The sequence below is a fragment of the Chrysochloris asiatica genome, unplaced genomic scaffold, assembly GCF_000296735.1.
Source record: "Chrysochloris asiatica unplaced genomic scaffold, ChrAsi1.0 scaffold00057, whole genome shotgun sequence".
NCBI classification, from domain to species: domain Eukaryota; kingdom Metazoa; phylum Chordata; class Mammalia; order Afrosoricida; family Chrysochloridae; genus Chrysochloris; species Chrysochloris asiatica.
This window is the reverse complement of record NW_006408575.1, coordinates 12,121,022-12,135,711: the sequence shown is the minus strand read 5'-3', so window position 1 is coordinate 12,135,711 and position 14,690 is coordinate 12,121,022. Positions and strand designations below refer to the sequence as shown.

The following is a 14,690-nucleotide window of genomic DNA, read 5'->3' as shown; positions in this document are numbered from 1 at the left end:
AAAGAAAGAGTCCCCACTGAATAGTTATCATCTTCTCTAGATGGGTCTGGTGAAAGGAGATGGGAATAAGATTCATAAGATTCAATAGTGAATAACTGTTATCATGACTAATCGCGACTGTCACAATTGTAAAGGTAGAAGTTTTGTAACAAAAAAAGGGGAGAATGAAACAAGTTTATATGAATTGTTGAATGTGAAACTGATGATGTGCCCTGTAAACTTTCACTCAATCCACAATAAAAACCTTAAATTAAAAAAAAGAGTGTGTGGGGAATAAAGAGTCCCCACTGAATAGTTTAAAAAAACAAAACAAAAAACCAACAAACAAACAAAACCCTAAACCAAACCCACTACCATCAAATTGATTCAAACTCATACTACCTATAGGGCAGTGTAGAACTGCCCCATATAGCTTCCATGGTTATCTTTGCAGAAAGCAGACTATCCAGAAAATCAAATACTTGACCTTTTGGTTAGCAGATGTGCTACACCAAGGTGCCTTACATTTTGAAACCATGTAAACTTTACATCCATGTATGTACTAGAAGTCTGGAAGGGAACACATTTATGTATGTTAACATAGATCTTTGAAAAGTTCATTTTAAAGTGGCTTTTATTTGTATTTTCTAAATTTTCTTCAAAAAGAACACCTTTAACAAAGAGAAGAGTATTTACAGTATGAGTTAAATACATTAAATTAGCAGAGATGACTGGGAAGAAACTTGATGCAAAACACTAACAGTAGCAGTCTCTGGGCTGAGGGATGCTTGCCCCTGCTTCTTTAAATGCTTCTGTACTTTTCAAATACCTCACAGAGAGCACATTTTCCTTTGAAAATCAGGGGAGAAAACCAACAGGAATAGTGAAAAAGGTTTTCAACAGCAACATACTGGAGCCTATTTAATTATCTATTAACAGAAGACAGGTTAAATAAATTCTCCATAAAGCATAACATCATGTAGGATGCAAAAGAACAAGGAACCACCCCCCAACACACAAACCAAACAACATATAAAATAGGCTAAGGATCTGAACAGATATTTCTCCAAAGAAAATACATAAATGGCCAATAAAGCACATGGACAGATTGCTCAACAGTAAGATACTACTTCACATCTACAAGGATGGTTATTAATAGTAACAAAAAAAGGGTGGGGGGAGTTTTGGCAAGGATAGAGAGAAATGAGAATACTGCATGTGGGAGTACAAAATGGTGCAGTTGCTGTAAGCAAGTCTGGCAGTTCCTCAAAAATGAGGAAAAAAGAACGGAAAAGCAGAGACTGAAACATACACATGTACACTAGTATTCACAACAGCATTACTCCCAATAGCCAAAAGGTGGAACTAAAACTCAAATGTCCACCCATAAATGAATTGTTACATAAAACATGGTATATACATATGTGAAGGAGTTCTGGTAGCGTAGTGGTTACAAATCGGGCTGCGAACCATAAGGCCAGCAGTTCCAAACTACCAGATGCTCCGCAGGAGAAAGATGAGGCTTTCTGCTCCGATAAAGATTTACAGCCTTGGAAACCCTGTACAGGGTCGCTATGGGTCGGAACCTATTCGATGGCACTTACAACAACAACAACATATACATATGCTGGAATATTGTTCACCCATAAAATGAAATGTTATGACAAAGACAAACCTTGAATATGCTGAACAAAATACACCAGACACAAAATGATGAGCATTATCTGATTGTACTTTTCTGAAGTGCCTTTCATTCACAAATTCATAGAATAAAGTAGAGTAGAAGACATCAGGGACTGGGATAAGTAAAGTTATTGTTTAATGGTACAGCGCCTCCTTGGGATAAAAATATGATCTGGAAATAACAGTAGTGGTGGTTACACAACACTATCAATGTGCTGAAAAATGCCACTGAACTGTATACTCAAAAATGGTTAAGATGGTAAATTTTATATTATTTTACCATAATAATACAACTAAAGAATAAGAAATTTTACCATAATGATACAAATAAGAAAGCTACTTATGTAACTCCAAAATATTCAAGTAAAAAAGAACAAATGAAAAGAATATGTACTAGAGACTACCTCTTGAGTAGAAAAAAGTGGGGTTAGGTGTGGTGGACCACACATACGTATTTGCTAATACAGGCCGCCTAATGTATCTTCAGACGGGACCCATGAGATTGTACATACTGCTCTGGGGGAAAAGGAACTAGATGGCAGGAAGAATGGACATTTTTCATTATTATCACCTTTTAAACTATGAATTTTCAGGCATGTGAATATAATATTACTCATTCAAAAATGCTAAAATTTTAATAAAGTATTAACCCAGTTCCAGCTACATTTCCAGAAGCAGACGTATCAGCCCACCAGTCAGAGCCTCCCATCCCTGCCCGCTCACCGGTAGCCTTCCTTGGCATCCTCCAGAGCCAACTGCTTGAACTCTTCATACATCTTTTTGTTGAAGTGATCTCGGAGGAAGAAGGACCAGAAGCGGAAGAGAGTATTCATCTCCTGAGATTGGCCAATGCCTAAGCGCTTCCGCTCTGATCGGGGAGAAAGGAAGAAACACATCATATGTCTAGATCCAAGTCACCTTTGCTTCAGGGATGAAGTATCCTGGGGGCTAAAACCCTGTTCTCTTCTCTCACATTTCCAGATTCCCTTTGCTCATCCTGCCCCTTCAGTCATTTAGCAGTTACTTATTGAGTGCTTCTATGTCATAGGAGCCATGGTAGCATACTGTGTTACACACTGGCTGCTAACCACAAGGTCAGAAGTTCAAACCCACCAACCACTCAGCAAGAGAAAGATGAGAATTTCTGTTCCTGCAAAGATTGAGAGTCTTAGAAATCCATATGAGGTTGCTTTGAGTTGGAACTGATTCAATGGCACCAAGAAGCAGCAGCACTCTTTGTTAGAGGGGGTGCTGTAGGGTAAGCAATGGACTGCTAACTGCTAGGCTGGCAATTCAAACCCACCAACTGCCCCTCAGAAACTCTATATAGGGCCACTATGAGTTGGAACTGACTTGACGGCACGAAACAACTTTGTGTCAGAGCAACTGTGCGTTAGGGAGTTCCTTGGTGGTGCTAATGGTTAAATGTTCTATTAGCTGAAAGAAGACAAGCCTAGAAATCTGCTTCTGAAAGGGTACTGCCTTGAAAACCCTATGAAGCAGTTCTACTTTACACACATGGGGTTGTGGAGAGTCAGAACTGACTTGATGGCAACTAACAAGAATAACTTTGTGTTAGTTCCTGCTGCTAGGCATAGGGCCTGGGCCTCAATATGAACAGGTGGCTTAGCTTCGGAAGCAGACCATCCTGATCTATTCTCTTCAACCAGGATTGCTTTCATGTATAGTTAAAACATGGCAAATTACATGCTTACTTATCACCAGAGTACTAGAATTTTAACAAGCATAAAGTGCAATAACAGTAACAAAAAACCTCCCCAAATTATGCATCTCTTAATGTCCATGGTATAGTCTGCGATGGGATGTCACGTGACTTGGGACACTGAATGGAACACCATACTACATATAGGCAGCCTCAGGTTTATGAATGAGTGCCGCTTCTAAACCTGTGTTTAAGTTACATCTGTATTTAAGTCATAACAGTAAGGTACAATTCCCATTTAATGTCAAATAGTTGTCTTAGTTTTAGTGTACCTTTCTATGTATAAAAACATTAAACACTAAATCTTCAACACACTAATAAAAAATAACAATCTATTGATGAGCTTTGCAAAGTAGTGCCTACTTGTTATTATGAACCAGTCTACGCAGTTTCAATTTTTTTATATTAATAGGCTTTATGGAGATTGGAGCAACAGACATACATGCACTTACAGTTAGACACTGTTCAAATGGAAGTTATATGGAACATGACTGTATTGGATATCATCAAAATTTACAACTTTTGTGCTTCACAGAACATCAAGAAAGTGAAAATGCAAAAGATGAAATATTTAGGAATAAATCTAACCAGAGAAACAAAAGACCTATACAAAAAGAACTACAAAACATGAAGAAACCAAGAGACTTAACAAAATTGAAAGAATATATACTATCTAAAGCAATCTATGGATATAATCCCAATTCAGATTCCAATATCATTCTTTAAAGAGATGGAAAAAACAATCACAATATCAAACGATCACAGGGTAAACCCCTTTCTAAAACTGAAACTCAAAGGGAATGAATACATGCAGAGTTTTGTATGCTCGCTGGTGACCGACCTGGTCAATTTATGAGTGTGGAAGTAGGGAAATGCAGTAACGAAGACATGGGTTGAGACTGGCCATGTTCCACAGACATCCAATGACCTTGAGATGAGAGAGAGAAGAAGATGGGTTGGCTGGTTGAAGTTCAGGGAGGTGCTGAGTCCAAGGACACTGACCTAGCCACTGGGGCCTACAGTTAAGAGTGAAGCAGCCAGCAGGTCTGAAGAGGGTGAGGGTGTGTGTGTGTCTCTGTGTACTATCTACAAACCTGCAGATAGTACCCATCTGACCTAGCTTGGATAGCCAGATGAAGATAAAGCATGATACAGGGAGCAAGTATAAATTGCTACAACCTGATTAACTGGACCTTTACTTACGGATGAAGCTGCCCCCAAATTCCAAATGAAAGGAAAAGATTCTTCATATCAAGAATCAAGTGTGCTTCCTCAGTACACTGGGGTGATAGGGACAGGAAACTTATAGTTCAGCTATCAGAAAGGAAGGGGGGTTACAAAGGCACAAAGTCGCTGACTTACAAGCATTCATTAGAGTGCTTACTGTCAGAATGAGGGGAGTAGGATAGAAACCCTACTGAATAGTTTTCCTCTTATCTAGATGGGTCCGGTGATGAGTAGGGATAGGATTTAATGGTTTAATTGTGAGTAACTGTTTTTAAGATTCAGTTGTGAGTAACTGTTTTCAGGTCTAATGGCAATTGTCACAGCTGTAAATGTAGAAAAAGTGTAATTAAAAGGGGGAGCAGTTATAATGTCATTTCAGGAACAGAGAACCCTAGGGCCATCAAGAGGGAGAAGCTTGAGGGGAGCGAGGGATCCTAACCAGAAAAGTGGCAAGAACGGAGATGGCTGGCAGAGGTGATGGCATAGAGAGACAGAGTAGCCGAGGACTGAAGGCCCAAGGACTGAGAAAGGCAGTGTGTGTGTAGGTAGGAGGCTGGATGACAAAATGGGCCCTTTGGACACTTACATGAATATATATTTTCTTTTCTTTTTAATGTTTTTATTGTGAATTAAGTGAAAGTTTACAGGGCAGATCATCAGTTTTACATTCAACAAATCATACACCTTGTTTCATTACAATGATTATAATCTCCTCCATGTACCATCAGTTAACAGTATTTCTATTTCATTTTAGCTTTTTAAAAAAAACAAACACTCAGGCATATATAATTATTTCATCACCAAAGGGCACAAACTCTCAGTCTCTTCTCTTCCCATAAATCTAGAGCCCTCAGCTGCTCCCTTTCTCCATGTTCACATCTCTGCCTCCATCTCTGGTGTTGCTACTTCTCTGGATAGGGTCCCAAATTTCACTTGTGCTCCTCTCTCTTGATGGTCTTAGGTTCCTCTGTTTCTTTCTGGACTGTAAGATTAACTATTCCCCTGCTTTTGCTACAAAACTTCTACTTTTACAATTGTGACAGTCACAATTAGTCATGATAACAATTACTACTGAATCTTAAGAATCTTATCCCCATCTCTTTTTACCAGACCTATCTAGATAAGATGAAAACTTATCTATCTAGATAAGATGAAAACTACTCAGTGGGGATTCTCATCTCCCACAGACTCTTAAACCACACTCTTAAACTAAACTCCCTCTTGAAACCTTGTTACCCAGTCACTTCTTGCCTTTATTGGAAGCCAATGTCCAAGTTGCCTGTCCCTATCTACCCTGTGTACAGAGGGATAGCATTAATACTTGATGTGAAGACTCCTTGCTCCTCTATTGGTATTTAGAGTTACGACCTTCATGAGTATAGGTCAAGTTCATCAAATTGTAGCAATTTACCCTTATTTCCCTTATCTATGTCACAACGGGAGTCATTGGAACGTGGTCAAACTCAGGCCATTTCTTCACTGCTGCCTTTCCTCCTTTCCACTCACCAGTAGACCAACGTGGTTGTCAGCAAGCTTACATGCCTGCTTTTGGGTTCCCTTTGAGTTTCAGTCTTAGAGGGGAGTTTGTCCTGAGGGAACTTGATTGCTTGCCTTGATGGCTTCCAGGTGAACAACTAGTTTATTCTTGTAGCAGTCAGTCATACTGCCATTTTTGTTTTGGGTATGAATATATGTTTTCAATATAGTATGTGTACATCAAAAAAGAAGGAGGCAAATACTGTTGGTTGATGATGTACGGAGGGGATTGTAATCATTGCTATGATTTGCTTAATGAAAAACTGATGAGCTGCCCTGTAAACCTTACCTCAACTAAATTCACAATAAAAGCCTTAAAACAAGTAACACTGTATAAGGGACACAGGTGGTTTAATAAAATGATTTCATATTGAAAGAAAAAAAAACTTGTGGACAGACTGGTGGGACTGTAAAATGTGAAACTCGGTATGGCACTAGCTCATAAAGTTGGAAATGGAAATATTTTATGACCCAGCAATTCCTTTACTTGGTATATAAACACAAGAAATATCAGTCTGGACACTAGTAGATATATGCACACCAATGTTCATCACTGCACCATTCGCAATAGTAAAAAGATGGAGACAGTCTAAATGCCTACCAAAGGAGTGGATAAACAAACTTTGGTACACACACAATGGAAGACTTATGCAATGTTGAGGAATAATGATGAATCTGCAAAATACCTCATAACATGGATGAACCTGGTGGACCTTATGCTGAGGGGAAATTAGTCACAAAAGAACAAATCTTTTATGAGACCATTAATGTAAAAACTTAAGATTTCCATACTAAAAGAAACATTCTTTGATGGTTACCAGGGTGAGAGGCTAGAGGATAGGCACCTGTTAGATCAGGTGACGGGAAGGCAATATATACAAGAGGAGGGTGATAGGAGAATGATGAAGGTAGGAGAAGACACAGGAAGGTATGCATGGGCTAAAGGGGGCAGAGGTAAATAGTGACATATACAAAACCTTGGAACAACAACAGTGCTTTGTGTATAGATACATGGATTTAGACACAGGCTGAATGGATAGGAGAGGAATATGAGTTTGAAAGAGGATTTCTATACATGAGCATTTACCTTTCCTGCAAACACAGCTATGAATGTGGTAGAAAATAAAGTAGGAAATAGGAAGAAAACTTCCTAGATATTATAACATATAAGAAAATGAGTTGATGGGCTGAGCCAGGGGACAGTATAGTCAACTGGCATAACATAGTCCACAAAGACACACTGCTTAAGTGTGTAGCATCTGGAATCTTGAAAGGTCGTGAGAGGCAGTCTAAGGTGCAGTGATCATCTCTCCGTGTGCAGAAGAGTCAGGAACTGAAAAGGCTTGGAAATAAATTAGTCTAATAAACTAATGGAACCTGTGAACATCAGTCTCCACGTCTCTGAGACCAGAACTTAGGTGCCCTACTATGACTACCAAATGCCCCGAAAGGGATCACATTAGAAGGTTCCAGATAAGAGTGGGAAACAGTGTGATATAAAACTCAAAAATTATTTTTTAATATGAATAAAAAAAAAAAGACTGGGTTTAATGATCAGAAGGAAACTGGAGGAACCTGAAACTATGGCCTTCGACCACCCTTCAGCTCTGAAAAGGAACCCATCCTCGTGAGTTTCAACTGCCAGCCTTGAGGTTCAAATGACTTTTAGGTCCAGTGCATTAACACACAGTGCCACACCAAGACTCCTTAAACCCAATTTGTTGTTGTTAAGTGTCATCGAGTCGGTTCTGACCCATAACAATCCTGTATAGGGTTTCGAAGGAGCAGCTGGTGAGCCTGAACCACCAACCTTGCAGTCTGGCGCATTAACCCAAAACGCCACACCAGGACTCCTTAAACCCACTGGTGGCTGTGTGCTGTGGAGTCGGTTCCAACTCATAGTGACCCTGTACAGGGTTTCTGAGACTAAATCTTTACGGAAGCAGAAGGCCTCATCTTTCTCCCGTGGAACAGCTCCTTCTTAAACCCACTAGGATGACTATAATCAAAATGAACATACACCAACAGGTACTTGGGTAAGGATTTGGAATAACTGGAACTGTTGACGGGGAGGTAATAATGTAGTCACTTTGGAAAACAGCATGGCAGTTCCTCAAAGCTAAACACACGAAGCACATAACCAAGAAAAATTGACAATCTTATGTCCACAGAAAAAACTTTTACATGAATGTTCATAGGCAACATTATTCAGAATAGTGGTAACAAAACAAAAACAGACTTCAAAACTGATAAATCATTAATTAAAATTAGCACATCTCTGTTGTTAAGTGCCATTAAGTCGGTTCTGACTAATAGTGTCCCTGTATAGGGTTTCCAAGGAGCAGCTGATGAGTTTGAACCATCGATTTGTGCTTCAAACTAACTTTGTGGTCCAGTACTTATCCTACAGTGCCACACCAACACTCTCATACCTATATAATAAATTCAGCAATATAAAGAAATGAAGTATGAATACATACTATGTATAATATGGATAAACATTGAAAATATCAGTCAAAGGACCCCATATTATATGATTCCAATCTCACAGGAATCCTATTGTGGTGCTGTAGGGTAAGCACTAGACATGTAACTGCAAGGGTCATAGTTCAAACCTACCACCTGATCCTCAGAAACCCAATATAAGATTGCTAGGAACTGACCTGACAATACTTTTAAACAAAGTTGTTTTCTAAAACCATACATTCACTGTGTGGAAGAATGAAATTAGGTAGATGGATCCAAAAATGTAACTACCATGTTTTGCCAAGTGAAAGGGAGCTAAGGACCCAAACAAAGGGGAGGATGTATCTAGTTAAAAGGCATCTCACTATGTGATAAAAAGAAACAAGTTAGAGCATCTAGAGAGGCTGTGTTTTCTTACACTATATTCTAGATCAGGAATAAGCCAAATTTTTGCTATAAAGGGCCACAGAGTACATATGGTGGTGATGGTTGTGCTGTCAAGTCGGTCATTCATAGCAACCCTGGGTCACAGGGTTTCTGAGGCTCTAAAATTTTTACAGGAGCAGAAAGCCCCATCTTTCTCCTGAGGAGTGGCTGATGGATTTGTTCCCAAAGTCAGTTTACCAACTCCTGTTCTGCATGTTGTTGTTATGTGCCGTCAAATCGGTTCTGCACAGGGTTTCCAAGGAGTGGCTAGTGGGTTTGAAATGCACACCTAGTGGTTAGCAGTCCAGTGATGATCCTACGGCGCCACACCAGGACTCCAAATACCTCATGCGTACCCTTATATGATGGACAGTGGCCCACAGAGGACAATGGCTGAGACTGGCAGTTCTATCAACTCTAAGTCTAGCTTCCATTTTTTGTATTGTTATGCCACATCACTTCTTGCTGAGGTCAGAAAATAGTCACTTGCTCTATCAGCTTTTACACTCTGGGAAAAGTAGTGGTGCCAGAGGCTCAGTCCTTCTCCCACTGCAGTTCTTACCGTTAAGGCAGCGCCTACGATACTTATGGTAGACGTGTTGTGTGAAGCCATTTTCCTTGAGCAGTTCATGGGAAGGATGCTGGAACTTGGGCAGTGACTGAGGGGTACAGCCATAACTACCAATTGCAGGAGTCCCTTCCGAGGGGCTGGAGCTGTGGAGGCCGTAAGAGAGACAGTGTCAGCAGGTTCTCTCAAACTGGTTAAAAGTTTAGGAAGGGCTTCTTTCATCTCTTCAATCAGCCAAAATCCAGCCTCAAACGAAGATCCAATGTACCATGTTTAGCCCTTAACTTATATCCAGATCATCAACACTAGTAGGGTTTAAGAACAGTCACTGAGACAGATTGGGAGTCCTAAGAAGGGTCATGCCACATAGCGATTTAAAGGCAGCAATCTGTGCAATGCCTAAACCTGGTGGGGTTTTTTTTTTTTATTGTGAATTGAGTGAAGGTTTACAGAGCAGATAATCAATCTTACATTCAACAAATCACACACTTCATCTTGATTGCAATCTCCTCAATGTAACACCATTTATCCTACATCCTTACTTCCATTCCTCCCCTTTGCCCAGCCTTCTGCAATTTTGTCCTTAGGTAAATGTTACCATTTTGATCTTGGACAGCTGACCATTCTGTGGTGTGCAGGCCCTCATTAGGTGTTGTTGTCCCCAATATGCACCTATCTATTGCTTGGCTGAAAATGGAGATGGAGGTTGGGGTAAGAAAGGGGGCTGGGCAGAAAAACACCTAAGCGTTTAACCATTTATTTATCCCTAAACAACATTTAAAAGAAGTCCTGGTGTGATGGTGTGGGTTAATGTGCTAGACTACAAAGTCAGCGGTTCAAGCTCACCAGCCACTCCTAGGATACCTATATAGGGTCGCTATGATTTGGAATCAACAGATAGTATTTATGGGAACTCTGCAGGTTCAAGGGTTAAGCACTTAGCTGCTAACCAAACGGTTGGCTCACCAAAAAAGGAGCAGGAAAAAAACTAACACTTGGCAATTTGCTTTCCTAATGCCCATAGCTGAAAAAACCCTATGGGGTAATAGTGCTGCTCTATCCTATTGGGTTGCTATGAGTCTAGATTGACTTAGCGGCACCTTAATGAGTCCTGGTGTGGCACTGTGGATTAATGCACCAGACTGCAAAGCCATTTGCACTGCAAGGTTGGCAGTTCAAGCTCACCAACTGCTCCTCGGAAATCCCATACAGGGTTGCTATGGGTTACAACCAACTCGACGGCACTTAACAACAATGAGCCATTGTGGTGTCATTCTATCTATATGTAGTTTTCTCAATGCCCGACCTACTTTTAGTCTCTATTGCTTCTACATGGATTAAGTACATAGATAGGCTAGTGGTTCTAAACCTTGCTTCAAAACTGAGTACAGTGGGGTCCCATTATACTGAATACAAATAAAAAAGAATCTGGGCCCTACATCCTTAGATGCTGAGTAAATCTGGGGTAGGGTCTAGGTACTGGAATTTTATGCAACTTCTAGGCTATCTTTAAATAGTCAACAGATACCCATGTTTGGAAATCAACTCACAGATAATCTCTCTGTGAGTGCGGTAAAATATGGTCCTATCTGGCTGCATCCACTTCTTAGAAAAAGCCTTCTCCTCTGAGGTCCTGGATGAAACTATTCCCCTTACTCCTGATTTTTAAATTTTAGATTACATTCCTTTCTGTTCTCTCATTCAGACCACAATGGCTCTTTACTCAGTGGTGTGATCAATGTCACGGCTTGTCTATCCATCCTCCAGCTCAGTTCCCTCCCCAACAGCCTATGGTACCTGATAGAAGCAGTCCTGGGCCTGTGCTCTCGAGAATCCATCACCCAGCCCACATGACTTTCCAAGGGTGGGTTCGAACTGTGTCTTGTCTTCCTTTTCCGAGGCATCTGCAAAGGTCAGTTCAAGATTTGTCATTAATAGTGTCTCTTCTATCACCAACTCGATGGCACTGAACAAAAATAACAAATCTACCAATGAGAAGCAACAAGCACTTCTAGGACTGAGGATTTTCTACTCATATGTAGATGGTACCTCAAATATTTTTACATCTATTCTCTCCTGAAGTTTCACTGGTTTACCTATTTCATAGATGGTGAAGCTGAGTCAAATGTCTCACACCTGGGTTAGTACACCATTGTTCTTATCATGGCTACATGGAGCATCATGCCCACACAGTCTACTCTGCAAATGTGGCCACTCAATCTAAGGTCAGATCACAGATTAAAAAAAAAAACAACAGATTGAGATGATGGTTATGTTCTTGGTTCAGACAAGGTGAGGGAGAAAAGCCAAACACTGGAATACAGTGCTGTAGAGACCCAAAACTCCCAGCAGCCTAGCAGGGGTCCTCACCTTAGCATCTATTGTCCGTCCTTCTTTTACCACTGGATAAAATCGTGATGTCTGGCTTGAGTCTTTGAGCTGCGGTGTGCGGGGGGTTCGGGGAGTCCTGGCATTGCGATAGTTTGGCGACTCTGGGACAGTGGTTGGTAGAGAGCGGGCGATGGTGGAGGGCTCAGGAGCACCAAACAACTTGTTGGCCAGGGCATCAGTGGGAACTACAAAGGCAGAGAGCAGTCAGAGGCAGACTATGACCATAAATCCCTGAAAGGCCCCCAGCTGGAGGATTCCAGACCCTTCCCCCCACCTAAGTCAGGGTCCCAAATATCTACCCCTTACCTTGCTGAAACCGGGGTGGCCCAGGAGGAACCTCCTGGTTGGGATCCACTGGGGGTTCAGGGGTCAGAGTGTCAAACTGCTCTCGGCTGATCATGTTGACTTTCTTGAAGTTCTCAACTTCTTGCTGCAGAGGATGGAGAGGGGTGGAGAGAGGAGTTAGTAGGAAGACTGCCCCAGCCTGTTCTGGATCAGGCCTTGCAGGAAGTTGGAGGGGGAGCTCCCACGTCCGCATACGTAGAATTCTGGTCCCCAGGCTCTCAGCTGTCCCATCACCATTCCTCAACCCCAATAACCCTGGCACAGTGTACTAAGCTAGAAGAGTTCAGTACATGCTCTGCCTTCATTGCAATAAGAATGAAATCAGGTTGACACCAGCTTTTGAGGACTCAATGCAAATTCTCCCCAAGATGCACCAGTGCTTCTCTCCAAATCTCTTCCTGCCATTGCCTTCTTACACAGTGGCTCTACAACTCTCATCAGCAACACTAACAACTACTACTTATTTACATAGACCCAACGACTACTCTGAGGGCTCAAAACAGAGATGCCTTACTGTTTCCAGGCAGCAACAGTTTAAGAGCTCTTTATTCTTTCACATTCCAAGCAAGCTGCTTAAAGGCTTTGAACACTGTTGCATGCATAAATATGTAGAAATGAAAATGTATCTTATATTCCCCACAAAAAGGATTTAAGTATGGTGTTAGGAGTTTAAATATGGTGTTTATTCTTAACTCTCCTCACATGCATAGCTCGGTCTATTCAGTTTATAAAGCGTTTATATTACATTTCTACTACTTGTAACACCCCAGCAAGGTGTCTAACATTCCCCTTTCATCCCCGAGGATCCTTAGGCTCTGGATCAGAGAGATCTGCCTAAGGTCACAGAGTTCACCAGCCTTCCTCTTCTCCAGACATCACAGGCACCCCAAACACCCATATTCATAGCTATGTCGCAGCCTCACCTTGATCTGGGAATACTCTGGTTCAAACTTCTCAGTCCACAGGTCTTGTTCATAATAGAAGAGCCCATCGTTAATGACCTTGGCCAGCTCGGCGCTCATCTTGGCACGTGAGGTGTGGTTGCCTGTGCGGTCCCCCCCTGGGTGCCGGCGCATGTAAGGTGGCGTCTGGGTGACAATGAGGATCTTGTTCACATCCCGGTCATCAATCTCATAGTCAGAGTCCTCATCAGACCAGGCCGTGAAGGTGTTCTTCCGCCCATCCATCTGTTCCATCTCCTCATCAAATAGGAAATCCAGTTCCTCTTGCTCGTCCTGATCCTTGGACATCAGCTGCTGTGAAGGCAGCTGCTGAGGCAGAGAGGTCTGGTGGAGTAATTTGGGCTCCTCTGACTTCTAATAGGAACAGACCAAGAGGAGAGAAAGTCACTAAGGGTAACTTAGGCTAGGCTCTAGTGCTTTTAAACATGAGAGAGGGCCCAGTCCTCCAAACATGAGCCTGTCAGAACTGTGGCCTTGACACATCTGTAAGTCACAGGTCTCCCTCATGGATTCAGCCTGAGCAGAAAAGGATATATACCTCAGCAGTTCAGGTTCCTTCATTCAACAGTTCACAACACAGTCGTTCACAATTAGAGGCCAAGTTCCTTACACCTCGGGGCTGTGCCCTCATTTACTTTGGTGGTGGTGGATAGTGAGGATGTGCCGTAGAGTCACTTCTGACTCATAGCGAGTATAGGGTTTCCAAGGCTATAAATCTTTACAGGAGTAGAAAGTCTCATCTTTCTCCCGTAGACGAGCTGGTAGTTTCAAACTGCTGACCCTGAGGTTAGCATCCTGATTCGGAACTAACGCTACCAGAACTCCTTTGGAACTGAGCACACAGTGGAAGTTCAACAGGTTGAGGAATCTATACAAACATCTCCCAGTAAAGTGAGAAACTCCATGAGACAAAGACCACAACAGCTGCCTTGCTTTCCATTATTTCCTCCATACCTAGACTAGAACCTGGTAACAGATGTTCAACTACTTGATGAACCAGCAAGTATCTGTTACTGCCAAGCTCTGTTTCAAGAACCCTAAAACAGAAAAGTGAACTTCTTCATGGTCCCTGTACTTAGGGAGTTCATAGACTAGTGGGAGAGAAAGTCAACCACCAGCTGGCTGCAATGTGGCAAGATAAAGAAATAGAATGTTCTGGAGCCACACAGGCTAGATGAACCCACCTGAAACTACTGTCCTAAAATAGTCTTTAAAACCTGAAAGCAAAAATATCCCTTTGAAGTCTTAAAAATCAAACAAAAACTTAGTTTAACCATTAAAGATTGCTTGCCTTGAGAATAAAGCTTTAGCAGGCAGTGTGTTTATGATAATGGGGGAGAAACATACACGTAGAAACTTAAGTTGATGTGCATTTTTTTGCTGT

At 41.6% G+C, this 14,690-nt stretch overlaps 1 protein-coding gene across 1 annotated transcript in view; it reads right to left on the bottom strand.

The window, feature by feature from the left end:
• The window catches only part of LARP1 (La ribonucleoprotein domain family, member 1), a 175,402-nt gene that overhangs the window by 10,007 nt on the left and 150,705 nt on the right, over positions 1–14,690 (bottom strand). The window contains 6 exon segments of the mRNA XM_006878285.1: positions 2,386–2,530; positions 9,603–9,754; positions 11,406–11,512; positions 11,979–12,184; positions 12,306–12,429; positions 13,268–13,660. Coding sequence (XP_006878347.1) covers positions 2,386–2,530; positions 9,603–9,754; positions 11,406–11,512; positions 11,979–12,184; positions 12,306–12,429; positions 13,268–13,660 — 1,127 coding nt within the window.